This window comes from Urtica dioica, chromosome 4 (assembly GCF_054948205.1).
Source record: "Urtica dioica subsp. dioica isolate 48M chromosome 4, U.dioica_male_clone48M_v1_H2, whole genome shotgun sequence".
NCBI lineage: Eukaryota > Viridiplantae > Streptophyta > Magnoliopsida > Rosales > Urticaceae > Urtica > Urtica dioica.
The window spans coordinates 2,001,869-2,022,937 of record NC_142759.1 but is presented as its reverse complement, the minus strand read 5'-3'; the positions used below and the strand labels follow the sequence as shown (position 1 = coordinate 2,022,937).

At 41.6% G+C, this 21,069-nt stretch overlaps 1 protein-coding gene and 2 long non-coding RNA genes across 3 annotated transcripts; all 3 read right to left on the bottom strand.

Annotated features, from left to right (window-relative positions):
* Positions 1-2,804: 2,804 nt before the first annotated feature.
* On the bottom strand, positions 2,805-7,076 carry LOC149399161 (splicing factor). The gene is made up of 2 exons (XM_089611278.1): positions 6,899-7,076; positions 2,805-6,798 (listed from the first exon to the last, which is right to left on the bottom strand). The coding sequence occupies exon 2, from the start codon at positions 6,764-6,766 to the stop codon at positions 3,014-3,016; it is 3,753 nt and encodes a 1,250-aa protein (XP_089467404.1). The 5' UTR covers positions 6,767-6,798; positions 6,899-7,076; the 3' UTR covers positions 2,805-3,013.
* Positions 7,077-12,552: 5,476 nt separating this feature from the next.
* On the bottom strand, positions 12,553-18,472 carry LOC149399159 (uncharacterized). Its single transcript, XR_016296767.1, has 5 exons — positions 18,422-18,472; positions 18,122-18,259; positions 17,741-17,824; positions 12,668-12,733; positions 12,553-12,593 (listed from the first exon to the last, which is right to left on the bottom strand). It is a non-coding gene; the product is annotated as an uncharacterized LOC149399159 (long non-coding RNA).
* LOC149399160 (uncharacterized) lies at positions 15,714-16,623 on the bottom strand. The gene is made up of 4 exons (XR_016296445.1): positions 16,552-16,623; positions 16,241-16,340; positions 16,083-16,133; positions 15,714-15,828 (listed from the first exon to the last, which is right to left on the bottom strand). It is a non-coding gene; the product is annotated as an uncharacterized LOC149399160 (long non-coding RNA).
* Positions 18,473-21,069: the final 2,597 nt, after the last annotated feature.

Sequence of the window (21,069 nt, the reverse complement as noted above, 5' to 3'; positions counted from 1 at the left end):
AATTATATATCAATTCCAACTATATATATTTAAACATGACAAATTAAAACAATTCCAACAATCACAAATTCATAAACAATTCGACCAATCACAAATTCATGAACAATTCGATCAATAACAAATTCATAAACAATTCAATCTCAACATTAATCAACATAACCATTTTAACCACTAACCTATGTAACAATATGTCAAACACAATCCGGATATTTCAATTTAACTCAAATTCTCATTCAAATTCATTCTAACATAAATTCATTCATAATATGTCAAACAAAATCCTAATTTCTTGTTCTAAAAAGAGAAAATAAAACAAAACCCTAAATTTGTGAATTAAAAAAATCAAACAATATGCAATTCAGACAAGAAATCCATATCAAGAACACGAAATTAAATCAATAACCACCTTAAAAAACTTTTAAAATCATACCTTACAATGAGGCCGCAAGAGAGAGAGAGAGAGAGAGAGAGAGAGAGAGAGAGGCGCGAGAGAACGCACGGCGAGGACTCAGCGAGAGAAAAATGGCGGCGAGGACAAGGCGAGAGAGAGTTGGCGGCGAGGACAACGCGACGGCGAGATTTGGGGCGGCGAGGACGTGGCGAGGGATTTTGGAAGAAAAAAACTGGAGAGATGCGGCCGAAAATGGTTGTCTCGTGTGTGGGTATTGGAAAAAATGAGAAAAAAAACTGAAAACGACATTTTATAGTAAAAACCTAAAACACCTTGCCGCGGCGAAAATATGTGTTCGCCGCGGCGAGACGTTCCTACAACGGTTATAATATCCGTTGTAGGAACTTCTCGCCGCGGTGAGACAGTTTCTTAAAAAACTGCTTGGCCACGGTATCCTCCTCGCCGCGGCGGAGAATATTTCTAGCCGCGGCGAGATATTTTCGCCGCGGCGAGGTATAAATTTCGCCGCGGCGGATTACATTTTTCTACAACGCTTTCACTATGCGTTGTAGTAAGTTCTCGCCGCGGCATAAAACACATGGCGCCGCGGCGTGAATTCTACAACGGATTGTTAAAGCGTTGTGAGAAATCTGAAATATATATCCTTAATTATACAACGATTAGACAAAAGGGTTGTAGAAACACTCAATTTCTACAACGTTTATACATAAGCGTTGTAGAAACACCAAGTTTCTACAACGCTTAACTATATGCGTTGTAGAAACACCCAGTTTCTACAACGCTTACCAATAAGCGTTGTAGAAACACTAAGTTTCTACAACGCTTGTCATAAGCGTTGTAGAAAGTGGGTTGTATAATCCAATATTTGTAGTAGTGAACCCTCATAATCAAAATCTACAATATTATCACCACGGCTATTTGGTTCCAAGCTGCCCATATCCAATCAGCCAACAAGGGTTTTGTCCAACGCCGTAGTATCCGGTGGCATATGGCGTATTTCCGGCCCAAAATGGAAGCGGTCTAAAGAACAAGCTCTCTTCTTTTGTGAAAGGTGTGACTGTTGGGAAGTTGGTTCACGATGGTTTCGTATTTGTGGCCGAAAAACTTGTGTTTGGTTCAGACATGAGTATTGACGTATCACATCTTGATTTCTTAAGCCGATGATACACATTCATGGCTAGAGATATTTCTGTTGAAAGGGTCATCTTAAATGTAGAATTCAAATATCCCGCACCAATTTACAATTGAGACACTAGATTTATATGGTATGATATATACGTCATTTAATGCAGAGGGAGATTATTCTAGCCACCCTAGTACTTTTGTTCTGCTGATTACAGAGCTCTTTTCCAATTAGCGGTCTCTTGAATTTGGCTATGATTAGGAATGGCAACGGGTATGGGTTTTAGCGGGTACACCAATACCGGTACCCGTACCCGCCTATTAAAATACCCGTTAACCCAGTTTTCCCAACGGGGCGGGTAACGGGTATACCCGTCGGGTGACGGGTGCCAAAATTGAGCACCCGCTAACCCGTTTAAAAAAAAAAAAAAAAATTTAATAAGAATCAAAACAACAACCCTCATTATGATGTAATCTAATGTTTTCTTAAAAAAAAATATCTAGTTTTTTTCCATAAAAATAATTAACGGGCGGGTTAACGGGTTAACAGAGCGGGTTTAACATTTTCGCTACCCGACCCGTACCCGCTAAAATACTAACGGATAATACCCGTTAACCCGTTAACTCATTTTGAACGGATATTATCCGACCCGTTAAGACCGGGTAACGGACGGGCTAACGGGTTTCGGGTATAAATGCCATCCCTAGCTATGATGTTATATTCACCGCTCGGTACATTCAAAAACATCAATAAGGAATTATTAAAAAAAAAAAAAAAAAAAAAAAAAAAAAAAAAAAAAAAAACACACATCAATAAGGAAAGGAAGTTTCAACGTTCTTAAAGGAACTAAAAAATCAATTTTATGAGTACAAGCAAATTTAATTTTATGAGAAGAATGGTTGCAGAAGAACATCACATAAAATAAAATTGGTTTTTTTACACGACATGAATACACATATGGGACGAACGAAGGCTGTAAAAATTTCAAAATAATCTTTCAAATTTCGGCTAAAACAAAAGCATTCTTCGTCACGCAGCAAAACAACATACCAGAGCATAAGTAACAAGTAGAAACCAAAAGGCAAAGCTTCTTACTTTCTGTTAGTAACCAAAAACCTGGATGGCCCCAAAAATGGAAACGAGTACTTTAAGAGCCTATATAGTGGCACGCTAACAAAACAGAGAACTAACTTGCAGCGTGTTCCTTTAACAAACTCGTGTCGGCTATAAACATTGCTGTCAAACATTTCTGTTACTAACCAAGCAAAATTTCAAAATAATCTTTCAAATTTAGGCTAAAACAAAATTATTCTTGGTCACGTAGCAAAACGAAAACACACCAGAGCAGTAGTAATATGATAGAAACCAAAAGACAAAGCTTCTTACTTTCTGTTAGTAAACCAAAATCCCAAAAAAAAAAAAAAAAAAAGTAAACAAGAATACTAGAGAGAGAACTAACTAAACATGAAATGTGTTGCTTAAACAAACATCATCAACTCGGGTCGGCTATAAACATTGGTGTGCTCGTCTTCGAGGATTGGATAAGCAGCGACGAGAGAGTCTTGGGCCCCGATGTAGAGGGAGTTGTAGATCTTCCAGTAGACTTCTCTGACCTTCCTGGCTGGGTGGAAAAGCCCTTGGAGACAGTAGTTGAGGACGACGGCGGGCCCGAGAGCGACTCTCATCCCTTCGATGGCTTCCATGACTGCGTTGATGACGTGCGGCGAGGTCTCGAAGATGTTGGGCCATATGAAATTGAGGAGGTGAACGAGGGCGTCCTCGCACCCCAGCCCCGCCACGCCCAAAGCCATGTGCTTCACCGCCGACGCCGCGGTCTGCCTGTGGACCAAGTCCCGGTCCATCAAAGCGTCCTCGAGCAACGGAGTCACCGCGTATATGTAGTCCTTTCCCATCTCCCCGATGTACTCGAAGAGAAAGGAAAGCGATTTCAGGACTCCGTTCTGGACGTTCAGCTCGGGGACTCGGTACTCGTTCATCAGCGCCGGGAGGACCGTGAACGGCGAGCACGTCTCCGCCACGATGGCTATGGCCACGGTGGTGCAGACCCGGTTCTGACGCTCTTGGACTTTGAGGTTGTTGAGGAGCGTCGCGAGCACGTCCTGCGGGCCGATGGCTTTCGCGATGTACCCGAACGTGTTCACCGTGGCTCGCCGGATTCCCTTCTTGTGGGCCTTGAGCATCTCGAGGAGCTCGAAGCATATCCTCATCCACTCTCGGGCCGGCACGAACTCGGCTCCGCGGTCGGCGATCCGGCCCACGAGGTCGATGCAGTTCTCCTGGACCTTCTCGTGCCTGTTCTTCAGGATCGGGGTCAGCCTCGGAAGCAGGTCCTTGATCGGTGGTGTCATCTTCGTCATCCCGATCACGTTCACGATGGCTTTGAGCGCGCCGAGGATTGAGCCGAGGACTTCCGGGTACTCCTCCCCGAGATACTCGTAGAGCACGACGCCCAAATGACCCATCAGCTGCTCTTCTTGGCACTGCTTCATGACCACGGCGATCCTCGAGATCAGGTCCGCGGCTTGCTGTCTCACCTTTGCGCTCTTGTTGTTCAAACGCCACTTTATGGTACCGCAGATCTGAGGCAAGTACGGTTTCACCCTCTGCCCGAGGGAGTTCACCACCGCGCCGAACCCGTTGAGCATCACGTTGGCGTCGTCGCTGGTCTGCTCTTGGAAGGCGTAGAGAATCCCGTCGATCAAGAGCTCTTCCAGCCGAGCGTCGATGTCCGACGAGCCCAAGTTGGCGACGACCTTCTCGATGGTTTCCATGACCATCCTCCGGTACGGCTCGCTCTCGTCCTTCAGATCCTCCACGACCCGTCCGACTATGTCGTTGACTCCGACTTTGTTCGCCATTTCGACAGTCGTCTCCACAAGCTGCCTGTAGTTTCTCCTGTCCAAGGCCATCCTTCTGACCCAGAAGTTCTTGAAGAACTCGGGCAGAATATCGTTCCTTATGTACTCGGCCTCGACGCCCTCGGTGCTCACACACTGCTTCACCACTTTCAGAACAATCTTCTTCATCTCCTCGTCGGGCGACTGAAACTCGCGGATCAGTATGACCATCACTTCCTTGGTGTAGTAGCTGGCGTATATAGCGTCCATGAGAGGAATGACGAAACCGATGGCCTTCAAGAACGCGGCCAAGACCTTGCCGCGGTGCGACCTGATGCCCTTCCACAGCGGCTTCAAGACCGAGTCGAAGCTCTCGATGCCGTACGGCGCGGCGGCCTCGGCGAGGGCCGCGAGAGACAGAGCCGTGATCGTCCTCACCTTCTGATTCTCGTCGTTCAGGCCGTGCTCTATGATCTCCACGAGGGACCTCAGGTGGGGCAAGACAGCGCAGCCGATCAGGATGGCGATCTGCTGAACGATCTTGATCCCGGTGTGACGAGCCTGCCACGACTTCTTGCTCTGACAAACGGCTTTCAAGAACGGCAAAAGAGCCGGGATGCCGAGCGCAGAAGCCACCACGCTGAAAGCCCTCGCGGTCGTGTTCCTCACGTACTCGTCGATGTTGTCGATATCCGGACGCATAGCGGCGATCATGGTGGCCAAGCCGGCGGCTTTACTAAGGTTGGAGATGATCTCTCTCCCTTCCACACGGGCGTAGTAGTCTTCGTCGATCAGCAAGGGCTCGATGACGACGAGTATTTTGTGGACGTAAGGTCTCACCAGCTCATCCAGCTTATACAACACCCGATCGATCACCTTAACAAGAAGATGCCTCTCCTGATCCTCGAGAGTGGGCTGCATAAGCAGAGGCAATATCCGATTGAAGAGCGGGCCGGCGCCAAACTCGCGGGCCTTGTCGGTGAGCTGCCTGAGAGCGGTCTTCCTCTGCGGAGGCGTCCCGTTCTTGACCTTGAGCAAGAGCTTCATGATCTTCCTCTCCTTCTGCTCCTCGGGGGAGAGCTCTTCCTCCCCGTCCTCATTGAGCAGCACCGCGAAGTACTGGAGATCCTCGGGCTTCAAGAAGGGAAGCCCGCCGGGGACTTCCTTGGGGACGTCGTACTGCTGGCCGCGATTCTCCTCGGGGATGGAGTAGAGCGGGGTCCCCATGGGGGTCGGGGTCGCCAGAAGCTTCCTCGCCGGAGTCCGGATCGGGACGTACGACGCCGGGGCCTCCAGGATCTTGTAGCCCTCCTGGGGGAACATGGCGTCGAGCTCCTCGTCCGTCAGCGGCCGGTTCCGCTCCTCGATGTCCTTCTCCCACCGCAGCAGGTTGTACTGCTCGGGGGTGATCGAGCCGCTGCGCAGGTTGATCTGCCCCGGCGTCGGGGTCGCCAGCTCGGCCCCGCCGAACGGGGTCACTCCGGGGGTGGCGGGGACCGCCGGGGTCGCCGCTCCTCCGCCGGGGGTGGCGCTCCCCATCGTCGCCGGAGTCTCGTCCCACCTCGAGCGCTGCCGCTTCGGGGTCGGGGTCGCCATCCCGGCCAGCTTCGGGGTCGCGTCCCACGTCATCCCCGCCGGGGTCGCCGCCCCTCCGCCGGGGGTGGCGTCGGAGGACTCCATCGCCCGGCCCGGCGTCGGGGTCTCGTCCCACCGGTTCCTCCGCGAGAGCGAGGGCGTCGCGTCGCCGGAGTCCCACTCGGAGGAGGACGCCGGTTTCGCCTTCTTCGCCGGAGCACCGCCCTCGTCCTGGGACAGGTCCCACCGGTTCCGCCTCTTCTGCTCCGGGGCGGCGCCGCCGGTCTTGGCGGCCTCGGCTTGCTCCTCCTTCTTCTTGGCGATGAGCCTCCGGGTCTCCTCCTCCTCTCGCTTCAGCGCCTGCTCTCTCATCACGTCGGCGTAGGTCCGCACCGACGGGTCCGGGGTCTGCTCGCCGGAGGCGAAGGCGTCGTTGCGGTCCGGCGAGATCACGCGGTTCAGCCTCCTCTGCCTGTACGAGTCTTCTCGGTCGATGATCCTCTGGGACTTCTTGAACCCTAGATCCCCTTCGTCGTCGTCCTCGCCGCCGCCTCTCGGGACCTCCTTCATCAGCGACTTCGGGGCCGTGTACGACGCGAGCTTACGCGCCACCTCGTTGTCGGCTGCGTCGGCTCCGTCGTCCTCGTCCGTCACCGGGATCGACGACACGTAGGCGGCCCTGTCGCTGCTTCCGTAGAGATCCGTGTCGAAAGTCACGGCCGTGAGCGAAGCCAGTTGCTGTTCCATCTTCCGCCGCTCCTCCTGAGTCTTCGCGATCTCAGGGTCCACGGACGCCATTGTTGCCTTTCTCCAAGCCCTACCAAATCAAACTAGCCAGGAATCCACGGAAATCAAGCAAGGAAATCAAAAGCCCTAATTTTGAAACCCTAAATTGGACATAAAGAGTGGGAATTCTTCGAGGATTCCTACCTTGTTGACGAACACGAACTCCGGCACAATCTCACACGCTCCCGGACTCTCACTATCGCAATCGCTCAGAGCGAATTTTTTTTTTTTTTTTCTTTCTTTCTTTTTGCGTGGGTTGTGAGCAAATAGAGAGGATAGAAGGATATAAGGAAAACCTAGGGCGGTGGAACCGTGGAAAGGATACAGACCAAATACTTTGTTACTAAATCCTTTATTTCCCTTGCCTCTCCAATTTTCCTCCCCAACAATTTTCCTCTTTGTTGCAAATAGGTTCATTCTTAACAAAACTTCACATTCCTTTTCTCCTGCGAAAGAATTAGAAAATAAATCGGAAATTTTCCGCGTTTGATTTAATTTCTTACGAATTTATTAAAGCGGTTTCGAAAATTTTTATCACTCTCGATACTTTCATTAGTACTCGATGATTCTTCAAAACTCTAGTTCAAAAAATAAAATTTATTCGAGTCCTATTTAAATCTCTTCAAAATTTATTTTAAATTCTTACCCAACATTTTGAATTCTTTACCCGACCTTAAATAATTATTTTTCCATTCTTTGACAATTCTCAATATATGAGACACAACTATTTACAGCAATAAAAGACCCATTTTCTAATTGATGTTCAAAATACTCATTAATTATAATCAATGTTCAAAATACTCACTTCTTGTTAGTGTTGTAATATTGAGGTATTTGTTATATCATTTATTTTTATATATTACGTATTTGATATAGCAGTACGTATCCGTATTAGTATCAATGTTTTAATCCTTGCTATGGAGTAATCATCATACACATAAAACATTCTAAACAAAATACACAACAAAATTAGAAAGAAGCAAATAAACAATGAAATCATACTAAGTAAATAATAAAGTAATGCTCAAGAAACACCCATCTCCGTAACTTGACCAAATATCTGCGAGAAAACAAAACAAAACTTCATATAAGCCGATACCATTCAGACCAAAACCAACAAGAACAAGAAAATAAAGAGAGAAATGAACCATAGATAAAACTAACCAGTACAAAACTAATCGTGAAATAATATACCGTCGATGTATGTTGGAAAAAAAACAAACAAAAAAAACAAAAAACAAAAAACTTATCTAAATATATTGTTTAAGCAGAACATACCAAGGAATAAACCAGCTAGAACAATCGAAAAATGATCAAAGAATACATTTAAAACATCAATTTATACAATGATATTGATCTTGAATGCAAATCGAGAACATCAAAACAGCATTGAAAGCATATTCTTTTTTCCTTAGATTTTCTAAGACATCTCAGCCATATCAAATAAAGATACATACGGCTAAGAAGATATTTATCATTGCCTGGCTCCAGAAGAAAGATGTTTTTCACTGAGACATTAAGAAGATCAAACAATATATCTTAAAGAAATCATTCCAATCGAATCTTTTCAATTTGCAACTCAAACCAAGTTGTCAGTGTGTGTGTGGTGATATGTTACCTAAAGGACGACTATCCGATCACACTTTGAATTTCAAGATCCACGTAGTGAATTCTTTCGTATTTTTTTCCGTTCTTTCCAGTCCAGGGACATTTGGAAGAAAAACGAAACAGATTCGATCACAAAAACCATTTCAATGAATGAGGTTCAGGAAAAGTCAGAGGTTTTTTTTTAAACCGAATGAGGCGAGTAATATTCCAAACAGCCTATACGAACACGAACAAGTTGTCTCGGATCAAATCTTTACACCGATATACACAAATTAAGAGATACATATACATACGAAATGCCAGACAGAGAGAGAGAGAGAGAGAGAGAGATTCACATTGATGATTTAGAAGTGGAAAGTGCGAAGAATCACAAAGCGGAAAGGTTCAATAAATTCAGCAACATTCATGGACAGGGGATATAGACATATCTAAAAAGTGAGTGTTTATGTATCCCCTAACTTCTCTTTTTTTCTTTTCATTTAAATATTTTCGAGAACGGACGATGATTGAATCTGAACCATCCATTCCTATGTCAGGGGTGATTGACAGCTCATTTTCTCTGATTCTGACAACTCCAAAGTTTGGGCTTGATGAGTTCCCTAAATCCTCAGTTAAGTTTACTATTACTTCTCTAACTATCTGAACAACAAACCTTTTAGACGAGGTAACAGTGAGAACAGCTTTACCTCTTTTAGCAGGGACACAATCTGAGTGACTGTGTACTTTTCTTCATCTATCTTCTTATCATGGATGACTGAGCGTTTCAACACAAAATCTTATTTGTTGGAATGAGCCTTGGACATGAACCACATATCTTTTTTCCAAGCACCAGGTGCTGTAGAGGATTTTCTCTTCTTCTTTGTTGGACTCTTCTTCTTCTGAGCACGAGTACGTGTAGGTTCACAGGACAGGTGAGAATCCGAAGGCGTACTTTCACCTGTAATAGAAAGAAAGAAAAAGCACGGAAAAAAAATAGAGAACAAACAGAATTTTCCATATCAATTTCGTGACCATGATTGTTTGACAGACCATTTGAGCGTCTTAAATCCCCAAAGTGTCTCGACTAAGAGTAGTCGTGCACGAACATTGTAGATGACAGGTCTCTCGAACCATGGACTCGTGAAAAGTGTTCCTCCTGGATATACCTTCAGTGCTCAGCTTCCCGCTGCTAATCTAGTTTAACAAAAAAAAAAAAAAAAAAATCAGCACAAAAGGAAAAGAAAAAAAAAATAGAGCAGACGACGATATATGATATGATAATAGGTACGCAAGGATGAATTGGACTGTTTTATCCTTGGCCATAAGAAAGAGACGTCACCTGAGCGTTGGCCGCGGAAGAATGAGAGTCGGCCCAGGAGAGGGCATTGGAAAGTCGAGACCGGGGATTCATGACTGGAATGAGTCCGCCGAGTAAATCATGGAAGCAAGGAAAGATAAAGAAACATCAGAGAAAGAGGAAGAAATTTAGGAAATGTGAACAGAAAAACCTTTCAATTCACATATAACAGTGAAGATAAAAATAAAAATAAAAAACGAAAAAAAAATGTATTGTGAATAGGAAGGTTACTTCTGGGCCTTTATTCTCACCATCAGTTATGTTGTTCCGTACGTAGAGGCGGTCACGTCATAATTTCTTCGGTTCTGGTATATTGGATAAAAACTAAAGCTGTGAGTTCTTTTATTAAAGGAACAAAACCAAATACAAGCCAACAATATGTTCTACTGGAATGAGAGTTCTACTGACATTCCCGCCCTTGCACATGGCATGTTTTCTTCCTCACTAAGAGCCATTCTTGCAAAGCCAGCGAAACGATGTGTTAAGATATCGGGTCGAAAGCCATTGCTTAACATGTAATCTTACAAAGTCCAAACAGCCAATCAGAAGCATTTCCTTGAAAAGCCTCACCGCTTAGTTCACTTGTTCTTCAACTGTGCGGTGTTCCATATGATCCCATCAGATTTCCATTCAACATATGCTCTTGCAGCTATAGCAAATGGAAAAAAACAAAAAACAAAACAAAAACCAAACTAACCAATCAGAACCTAGACAGATAAAGAAGTGAAATCCTAACCTGATTCAGCTGTTCCAATAATAACTTACACAAAGGTAAAACCCTCTCATTGTAGTTCTAACAAATTGGCCGATTGTCCGGCACGGGACACGACAGAACTCGAAGCACTATGTTCACCACTTGCAGGAAAAAAAAAAAGAACACCTATGAAATCAAATAAATTTATTTCAACCAGAAACTTTAACATCAGTTCACATACCATTTGAAGGTCATGACTCCCGGATATGCTCTCGACTGGGTGTAGTAGTGCACGGACGAGACTCATGAGGGCATTGGAGAAATCGAGCCAACCGGATCGAATTCACTAAGCACACAACTATTGGAGGAGCAAGAACCTACGTGGCAAAGATGGTCATGATAAAGAAACTTCATACAGAGAGAGGAGATAGGGAATGTAAACAAGAAAAAGAAGACATTACCGGGATGAGGAGTCACAATAGATGAAGACTCAGCAGCTGTGTTTGCCCATGTCCTTCAGGTTGCCTGCTCCGGTTGACCCACGGCTTTTTTCCAGTTTTCGCCCAGATAACATAGCTGTAAAGTATTGATTCATTTATGTTGATTGATCTAAACATAAATCAAATGAGATTGTCGATTTAGATTATTACAAATCCCACACTTGGCCTCCACCGGAACAGAAATCACCACTCTTTTCAATAAACACAGCTTAAAGCACTCTCTCTCTCTTTCTCTCTCTCTCTCTCTCTATATATATATATATATATATATTTAATTATACATATAGGTATATGATAAAATAGAGAATAGAGACACTGGTTAATAAAAAGTCATAATAAAAGCAGAATAGAGAAGAGAAGAGAAGAGATACCGTACCACATTACTCAGAGGATATCCACAAATTCTAGGCTCCACAAAGTGATGCAACATGTCAGAATGGTATTTGAGTTCTACTAATTTTTCACGCTGTTGACATAGTATTTTTCCGCGCCAAATCCTAGACGTTAACAATAATCTAGGGTTTAGGTGTGAATTTAGGTTCATGAGCTCAATCTTGATGCACTGGAAAGCATTTCAGAGATGGTTCACATACAACGTCTTATCACTGACTTTCTCTATCAGACCTGTCTTGCAAAGAGCGTTGATCTCCCTCGCCAAAGATTGAGCCAAATGAATCAAACCTCTCTCGCATAGCCTTATTGGGTTAGAATTAAACACAGAACAGGGCAAAAAGAAAAGAAAAGAAAAGAAACGAAAAGAAAAAGAGGTACTCCCTATATGCTTACAGCTTCCTTAGTTCGAGAATGATGATTCGATCAGTGGATGGTCGTGTCTAGTCTCTCTTCTCCACCCGAGCGTGGTTCTGTTGGCTTCACCTGCACCGGTCCCAAGCATAGGCTCTACGGACGGGTAACCCGACGTGCATTCGCACTCACGGTTCTGTTGTGACAACCTTGTTACGATCCTAGTTGACTCTCACATTGTTAAGTATGGGATTGACATGTGAGAGTCCCACATTGCTAAAGTATGGGCTTTGCATGTGGGTTTATAACCTCTTGGGCACCCTCTCCCTAATAGCTAGCGTTTGGGGATGAGTTCTACCCAAAGGGTTGTATCAATCCTCTATCATCTTGTAACCATGCATCTGATGACCCAATATAGTTTTTGTGTCTGATTCAGTTTGAAAATATATCAACAAAAGATATCAATAAATACCGCTGCGTTGTTCAGCTAAATTAAGCCTTATTAAGCCTCCTGGACTCCTAGTTAAGCCTTGCAGCCTGAAAGATTTGAGATATGTTAGATTAGATAAACAATAGTTCAATCAGCTACTATATTATTGTAAATTCTGACCCAAATATATAAAAACGGAAAGGAGCCAAAGCCTGCTGCACTGACAGAAGATATTGTACCTCTGAAGAATGTGTGTTCCTTGAGTAACTCCCAAAATAAAAACGTGGATGAGAGCTTGCCAATGAACATCAAGGATATATTCTTTCACATAGAAATATCCTCACACACGGACACACAAGTAATATAAATAGAAATAACCCGCAAATAAGAAACATATATTTTGCAGAATATAAAAGAATGTACCTTTATATGGATCTTTGTAGCAAACATCTTCTTTTGAACCTTTGATACTCGACAGAAGGTTATGATTGCATACAGGCTACGCATTATGGAATGCACTAAAACACCTACCACCAAAGCAGTAATATTTATAAGCATCAAATATATCATCAAGCCAACACTATTTTCTGCCGACTCTTACCATGTTATCAAAGTGAGGATGGTTGAAGTTATACCACAAGAATGTAAAATGAAAAAGAAATCTTCACTGTCAGCACCAGGGAAGGGTACATGAAATTTAGAAACAGGGTACCATTCAATAAAACTGTATTCATAGCGCAGAGGCGATCACATCAAATTTGCCTCGGCTCAAGCAAATGGGAAATAAAACAAACAAACCTGAGTTTTTAAAAAAAAAATTAAAAAAAAAAAAGACAACAGAATGTAGAAAGATGAAGAAGTCGAAAACAAAAACCGAGAGTGTTTTATTTGAAGAACAAAACCAAACAAATGGTAGAAAGATGACAAAGTTGAAAACCAAACCTAAGAGTCGTTTTTATTTAAAGAACAAAATAAAACAGAAGAAACAGCAACCTGTTTTGTCCGTTTGAAGGGAAGCTCTACTGACTTTTCCGCGCTTGAACATGGCAAAGATGAGGCAATTGTGCGATTGCATTAACTGTGAATGAGTTTGCCAGAGAAGAAACAGCAAGAAATGTCTGCATTAAATGAAAGAAATAGAACATTAAACGATGTGATGTTTAATCGATGGTCATGAAAAAAATTAAGTAAGAAAGTTTGAGAAGTTAATTTAATAGATGAACAGAATAACTCGGTGTTAGACCCTTGTCAGCCTAGTTATCAGCTCCTCTGCAAGTGTGATTTGGCCTTCCATGAGGATATCGGTAACGGTAACTACAAAATAATATACAAATACAGCACTTTTAGTAAATAAAACAAGAGATTAGACAACATAAAATGACTTACACCAGTGGTCTTGTTGCGTGTTGAAAGCTCTTCGTTCCTCGGTCTCCATTTCTTTTGAGAGATTGTTGGCTTCCTTGATCCGACCTTCCTTGCAAAAGGTGTCGATCTCACTCGCCAAAGAACGAGCCGAATGAAACAAACCCTTCTCAACAAGTCCTGTGAATCAGCGTGCGAACATATCAGGTTGAAATCCATCAGCTTGTAAGATTTTCATTTTACAGACTTGCTTTCGGCTTAAGCAAATGGGGAAAATACCAAATAGTAAATAAAGCAAGAGATTGTTCACATACAACGGTAGACCTATCTTGCAAAGCACGTCGATCTCCCTTGCCAAAGGACTAGCCAAATGAATCAAACCTTTCTCGCATAGCCTGTGGTAAGATATTGGATAAGAAATAAATACAAAAGAGGGCAAAAAGAAAAGAGAAAAGAAAATGAGAGTACTCCTGTTTACAGTTCGATCACCCGAGCGTGGCCGAATCACCGCTATGCCGTCGAGCTTCTGTTGGATTCGGGTGTTTCAAATAGGGATTAGCCGCCACTCTCCACGACTATGGAGCATAAGGTTGAATTTGCAAAACCAAACTGGAATACTCAATCACTATGATACAAGCACAAAAACAAATCATAGACCTTGTCGTGTTAAAAAAAAATCTTATTAATTCACCAAATTGGGGAACCGGTGACTATATCAGACTTTCACAACCATATAAAGCCTCTGATTTCTCGCATGTAGAAAAAAAACATAATTTAATTATAATACAAAACAAACGGAAATTTCCACATCAGTTTGAAGGTCACAACTCCTTTGGTGAAAAATTGCCATTTTCCTTGATGGGAGATTTAGTTAAGGTATTGGAGTGAATATGCGCGGGTGAGAGAATAGAGGGAATTTCAGAGATAGAAGGTTATCGGTCCATTCAGGAAATTTTCTTCTATAAGAACTCTAGGAGAGCCGCGGGTCCCTCAGACCACCCGTAAGCCGTAACGCTCATTTTTCAATCAATATTATCAAGTGCTCATCTGTACAAATTGTGTTCACTATTATTGTCAGATTGTGTTTAATCAGGCATCAGAGATTCAATTCTCAAGACAAGACCAAATCTTTTTTAGACGTTGACTAGAGAAGGAAAGCAATTAAGAACACCTTTCCAACTAGACAAAAGAAGAAAACAAAGACTCACCGAGTCCCATTTCATCGGCATGTACTACATGGCTTTGTTTGGACCAAGAGAAACGTAAGTAGTTTGACCCTTCGAGCTGGTAAGGATGTAATAAACCTTCAATTACACACAAAAAAACCTTAAAATTCCAAAGTAAAAATAATGCATTTAGAAATTCACTATAAAGAGACCAAATAGCCTATAAGAAAGAAAAAAAAAACGTATACAACAAGGAAGAAATTCAGGACTGCTTTCATAATGTTGAAATTCCTTTTTTTGTTTTGGTTCAACACCATCTTTATTACTACTTTGTGCTTCTTTGATGGCTGATTTCAAATAAGAAATATACATTTGCAGAATATAAAAGAATGTACCTTTGTATGGATCTTCGTAGCAAACATCTTCTTTTGAGCCACTTGAGAGAAGGTTATGATTGCATATAGGTTATGCATTATCGAATGTACTAAAACACCTACCACCAAAGCAATAATTTTTTTATTTACTGTTCCCTGCCTGGCCCCACAACATTTAGGAACTTGAAACACTAGCAATTGCTAGGTGAGTACCCACGTGTGACGTGTTGGTGAGAATCAAACTCAGGATGGGTACCAAAGAAATATTTATAAGCATCAAATATATCATCAAACTAACACTATATTCTCCTAACCCTTACCATGTTATCAAAATGAAAGATGGTTGAAGTTATGCCTCGAGGATTTGCAATGAAAAAAGAAATCTTCACTAACACCCAGGAAGAATACATGAAATTTAAAAAATAGGGCACCACTCAAGAAAACTTTATTCATAACGCAGTGGTGATCACATCAGATTTGCTTCAGCTCAAACAAATGGGGAATAAAATACCCAAACCTGAACTTTTTTTTTTAAGAACAAAATCAAAAGGTAGAAAGATGAAGAAGTTGAAAACAAAAACCTAGTGTTTTATTTGAAGAACAAAACCAAACAGATGGTAGAAAGATGAAGAAGTTGAAAACCAAACGCAAGAGTTGTTTTTATTTAAAGATAAAGAACACAATCAAACAGAAGCTAGAAATATGAAGAGGTTAAAAAGCTAAACTGTTTTGTCCGTATGAATGGAAGCTCTATTGAATTTTCCACGCTTGAACATGCCAAAGATGAGACGATTGTATTGATTGCATGAATGCAGAAACTGTGAGTCAGTTTGGCAGAGAGAAGAAGCAGCAAGAAATGTCTGCAATAAATGAAAGAAGCAGAACATTAAACGATGTGATAGTTAATAGATAGTCATAAAAAAAGTAAGTAAAAAAGTTTGAGAAAGTAAAGTTTTTCGAGGAAAATAATCCTGATGAAAGCAAGGTCTGTGGATCAGCGTGTGAAAATATCGGGTTGAAAACCATCAGCGTGTAAGATTTTCATTTTACAGACTTGCTTTCGGCTTAAGCAAATGGGGAAAATACCACCAAACCTGAGAGTTGAAAACTTAACCTGTTTTGGCTGTTGGAAAGAGCCCAAAATCCTAACTCATATTTGCAAAAGCTGGAATGGCCATCAAGAAATAAGGTATTATACACGTAACCATGTCATGGAGAGAACAAGATCTCCGAGTTCAAATAATGAGTTATGAACAGAGTGGAAATTCTTACAACAGACTTTAGAGCCGATATTTGAGGGCCCTTGAACGTGCCTCCATGCAAACACACCGATATCGCAAGGCTTCCCAAGTTCACAAAGTACATCTGAAATCTGCAAACACAAATACAAACCCAAACTGCCCATTAGTTTTCAAATAAATAACTGTCCAGATGAAGTAATGCACCATTGATTCTAAAGTTATGGAATTTCACACAAAGCCAACTTTCCAATCACTCTTAAAAGACTTATCTTAATGAAAATTATACTCATTTCAATTCACACATAGACTCAACACACAGCACAGCACAACCATAACTAATACCATCTCTATACACTTCCAATGAGAGTGAGAGAGAGGACAAGCGGGTGAATTGAACTCCTGCTATCGCACATCTACAACAAAAGCATCAAGGTGTTAAGAATCACAAAACAAAGGTGTTAAGAATAGTCAAATAGGAAAAAGAGTAAGAAGCTCTGATCGACATCACCAACTCCACAGAAAGTACCCACCCGCCACCTGAGCACCGTGAGCTTTCTGACAAACAAAGCGGGCAAAATTTGGAGGGACGGGATGTGAATTCTGGAGAAGATAAAAGCTTTCGAATAGACTCAAATTTAAATATTGACCTGAAAGAGCAAGGAAATCGAGCACACGCATAAAAGTAGCTCCCTTTATAATAATTTACATCAAACACCATAAAAAATATATATACAAAAAAAAAAAAAAAAAAAAAAAATCAAGAGCACTGGAGTGAGCAATTTACAACATAAATTGGCAATGGAATAATTGTTATAGAAATTATAAATAGAAATGACCCGCAAATAAGAAACATATATTTTGCAGAATATATAAGAATGTACCTTTATATGGATCTTTGTAGCAAACATATTCTTTTGAACCATTGATACTCGAAAGAAGGTTATGAATGTACCTTTATATGGATCTTTGTAGCAAACATCTTCTTTTAAACCATTGATACTCGAAAGAAGGTTATGATTGCATACAGGCTACGTATTATGGAATGTAATAAAACTCCTACCACCAAAGCTACAATATTTATAAGCATCAAATATATCATCAAACTAACACTATTTTCTGCTAAATCTTACCATGTTATTTAAGTGAGGATGGTTGAAGTTATGCCACAAGAATGTAAAATGATAAAGAAATCTTCACTGTCAGCACCAGGGAAGGGTACATGAAATTTAGAAACAGGGTACCATTCAATAAAACTTTATTCATAACGCAGAGGCGATCACATCAAATTTGCTTCAGCTCAAGCAAATTGGAAATAAAAAAACCAAACCTGAGTTTTTTTTTTTTTAAAAAAAACAAGACTAAACAGAAGGTAGAAAGATGAAGAAAACAAAAACCGAGTGTTTTATTTGAAGAACAAAACCAAACAGACGGTAGAAAGATGACAAAGTTGAAAACCAACCGTAAGAGTCGTTTTTATATAAAGAACAAAATAAAACAGAAGCTAGAAATATGAAGAGGTTGAAATGCTAACCTGTTTTGTTCGTTTGAATGGAAGCTCTATTGACTTTTCCGCTTGAACATGGCAAAGATGAGGCAATTGTGTTGATTGCATTAACTGTGAACGAGTTTGCCAGAGAAGAACAGCAAGAAATGTCTTTATTAAATGAAAGAAACGATGTGATATTTAATAGATGGTCATGAAAAAAGTTAAGTAAGAAAGTTTGAGAAGTTAATTAAGTTTAATAGATGAACAGAATAACTCGGCATTAGACCCTTGTCAGCCAAGGTATCAGCTCCTCTGCAAATAAGATTTGGCCTTCCATAAGGAAATCGGTAACGGTAACTACAAAATAATATACAAATACAGCACTTTTAGTAAAAAAAAACACAAAAGATTGGTAAAATGACTTACACCAGTGGTCTTGTTGCGTGTTGAAAGCTCTACGTTCCTCGGTCTCCATTTCTTTTGAGATTGTTGGCTTCCTTGCAAAAGGTGTTGATCCTGCTCGCCAAAGAACGAGCCGAATGAAATAAACCCTTCCTACAAATCCTGTGAATCAGGGTGTGAACATATCGGGTTGAAATCCATCAGACTTGCTTTTGGCTTAAGCAAATGGGGAACATACTTTTTTTTATATAAAAAACAAATAAACAAACAGAGGAAAACCAAACAAAAAAGAACCTAGAAAGATGATGAAGTTGAAAACCTAACTTGTTTTGGCTGTTGGAAAGAGCCCAAAATCTTAACTCGTATTTGCAAAAGCTGGAGTGGCCACATCAAGAAATAAGGTATTATACACTCAACCATGTAATAGCGAGAACAAGATCTCCGAGTTCAAATACGAGTTGCGAAGAGAGTGGAACTGCTTACAACAGACTTTAGAGCCGATATTTGAGACACCGCAGCGATACCGCAAGGCTTCCCAAGTTCACACAGTACATCTGAAATCTGCAAACAAAAATACAAATCCAAACTGCCCATTAGTTTTCAAATAAATAACTGTCCAGATGAAGTAATAGTAATACACCAGTGATTCTAAAGTTGTGGAATTTCACAGAAAGCCAACTTTCCAATTCCTCTTAAAAGACTTATCTTAATGAAAATTATCCTCATTTCAATCCGAACACAGACTCACAGCCATAACTATTCCCAGCTCTATACACTTCCAATGAGAGAGAGGACCAGCGGTTGAATCGAACTCCTGCTACCACAAATCTACAAGAAAAGCATTATTTAGAGCTGTCTTTGTTCAACAATGAAAATTCAAGTCTCTCAACCTTGTCTCGAGAGAAGCTCTGATCCCACAACCTTATCGCGACCTGGCAGACCGACATTACCAACTCCACAAGAAGTACCCACAACCAGAACACCGCGACATTCCGACAAACAAAGCTGGAAACTTGGAGGGACAGGATGTGAACTCTGGAGATGATAAAAGCATTAGAATAGGCTCAAATTCAAATATTGAGCTGAAAACAGCATGGTAGTTAGAGCAAGGAAATCGAGCACACACATAAATATAACAATATGATATACATCAAACACTAAAAACTTTATACAAATATTATTCCTCTGACATCACTGCTTTTACTGACAAAGGAACTGCAAAACAATTTATGATAAAGGCTCTAATAGTAATTCGTAAATAAAAACAAGAGATTGTTCACATACAATGGCAGAACTATCTTGCGAAGCGCGTCGATCTCCCTCGCCAAAGAACTAGCCGAATAAATCAAACCTTTTTTTGCAAACCCTGTATGAAGATATTGGGTAAGAAATAAATACAAAACAGGGCAAAAAGAAAAGAAAAAAGAAAAAGAGAGTTCTCTCTCTATTTGCTTACAGCTTCCTTTGTTCAAGAATGATGATTCGAATCTATAAGCACAGATTAGAGTACAGCTCGATCACCCGAGCGTGACCGGATCACCACTACGCCGCCGGGGTTCTGTTGGCTTCACCGGCACTGATCTCAATCATAGGCTCTACGGATGGGTAACGAATACCCGACCCATACTAGCACGAGCTTCTGAGAGGGACGGTGGTGAAGATCGGCCGCCAAATTCCGGCGACGGCGTCGTGGCTTCCCAGCGAATAAATACCCAAAAAAATAGAATCAGAGAGAGAAAGTTACGTTTCTAGGGTTTTCTTTTGGCTATCTAGGGTTTTTATTTGGCTTTCTAGGGTTTTTACGGAAATTGTCGCCCTGTGTTCTTCTTCGAGGGACGTGACGGGGCTTGTTTCCACAGAGAATCTCGAACTCCAACCGCACTTTTAGCCCGTGGTGTTGTCCGTCGCCGGAAAAAGCTCTAACCGGAGGGGTTGAGAGCTGTGTTGGTGGTGCGACTTGACCTCGCGGACATCGCCGCTGATCGACGCCACCAACGCCAAGCTCTGCAGAAGATTGAAACCCCCGCTCCGACGGATCTTCTAGACAACGGCTGGCGACGGCGTCGTGGTTCGGCGACGAGGCAAAGACGGAGTCGCTGGGAATGAACGAGCGACGGCAATTTCATCTAAACCCTAAATCGCCAAATGAACTGAAAAAAAAAAAAAAAAAAGAGAAGGAGAGCAAATGAAGGAAAGAAAAAGTCCCGCCAATCTTTATAGTTATACTCTCTCTCCTGAAAACTTGCGAAAACAATTTGCTGAGCTGTTACGTTTTGATACAGCTGTAGTGTACAACGGTCACAAACTTACACCGTCTTTTTATTTCTTTCCGTTTTTGTTTTTGTATATCCTTTCCTTGTTTCCTTTTTTTTAACATTACAGCCTGTAATATTACAATAGTAAATACTAATCAAATTACTTGGGCTTCAAGTCCCTCCCTACCACCATTATCTAGTCCTCTAGCGGTGAATTAATTTTACACCCCAATTTATCAATGTAATTCTAATTATGTATTCAACGGGTAGTCAAACAGAAATTTCATTTTGTAGACCCAAAAGTTATGAAAATATCTCAATTAGACTCACTAGTTTAGAAATATCTAAAATTAGACTTTTATACCAATTTCGGACAAAAATACCCTCAACCCATTAAAACCTCTCTCTTTCTTATTCTCACTCTCAAAAAAAGAAAAGAAAAAAAAACCCCGCCCCCTCTCTCCTCTCAAAATCCGACGAGACCCGACCACCACATCCACAAATCCGACCGTCTCCGACCATCATCTTCAACCACCATCATCTTCAACCTCTCAAGAACTCAAGAACTCAACCACCACCATAAATGTCAAAAAAAGAGTTAGTTTTTTATGTTTTTTTTCAAGGTTTTAGTTGTGTAGGATGATATAATACAAGATAAGTAGTTATTTAAGTTGATTTATATGTGATTTAGAGGTAAAACTAAGTTTTAGGGTTGTC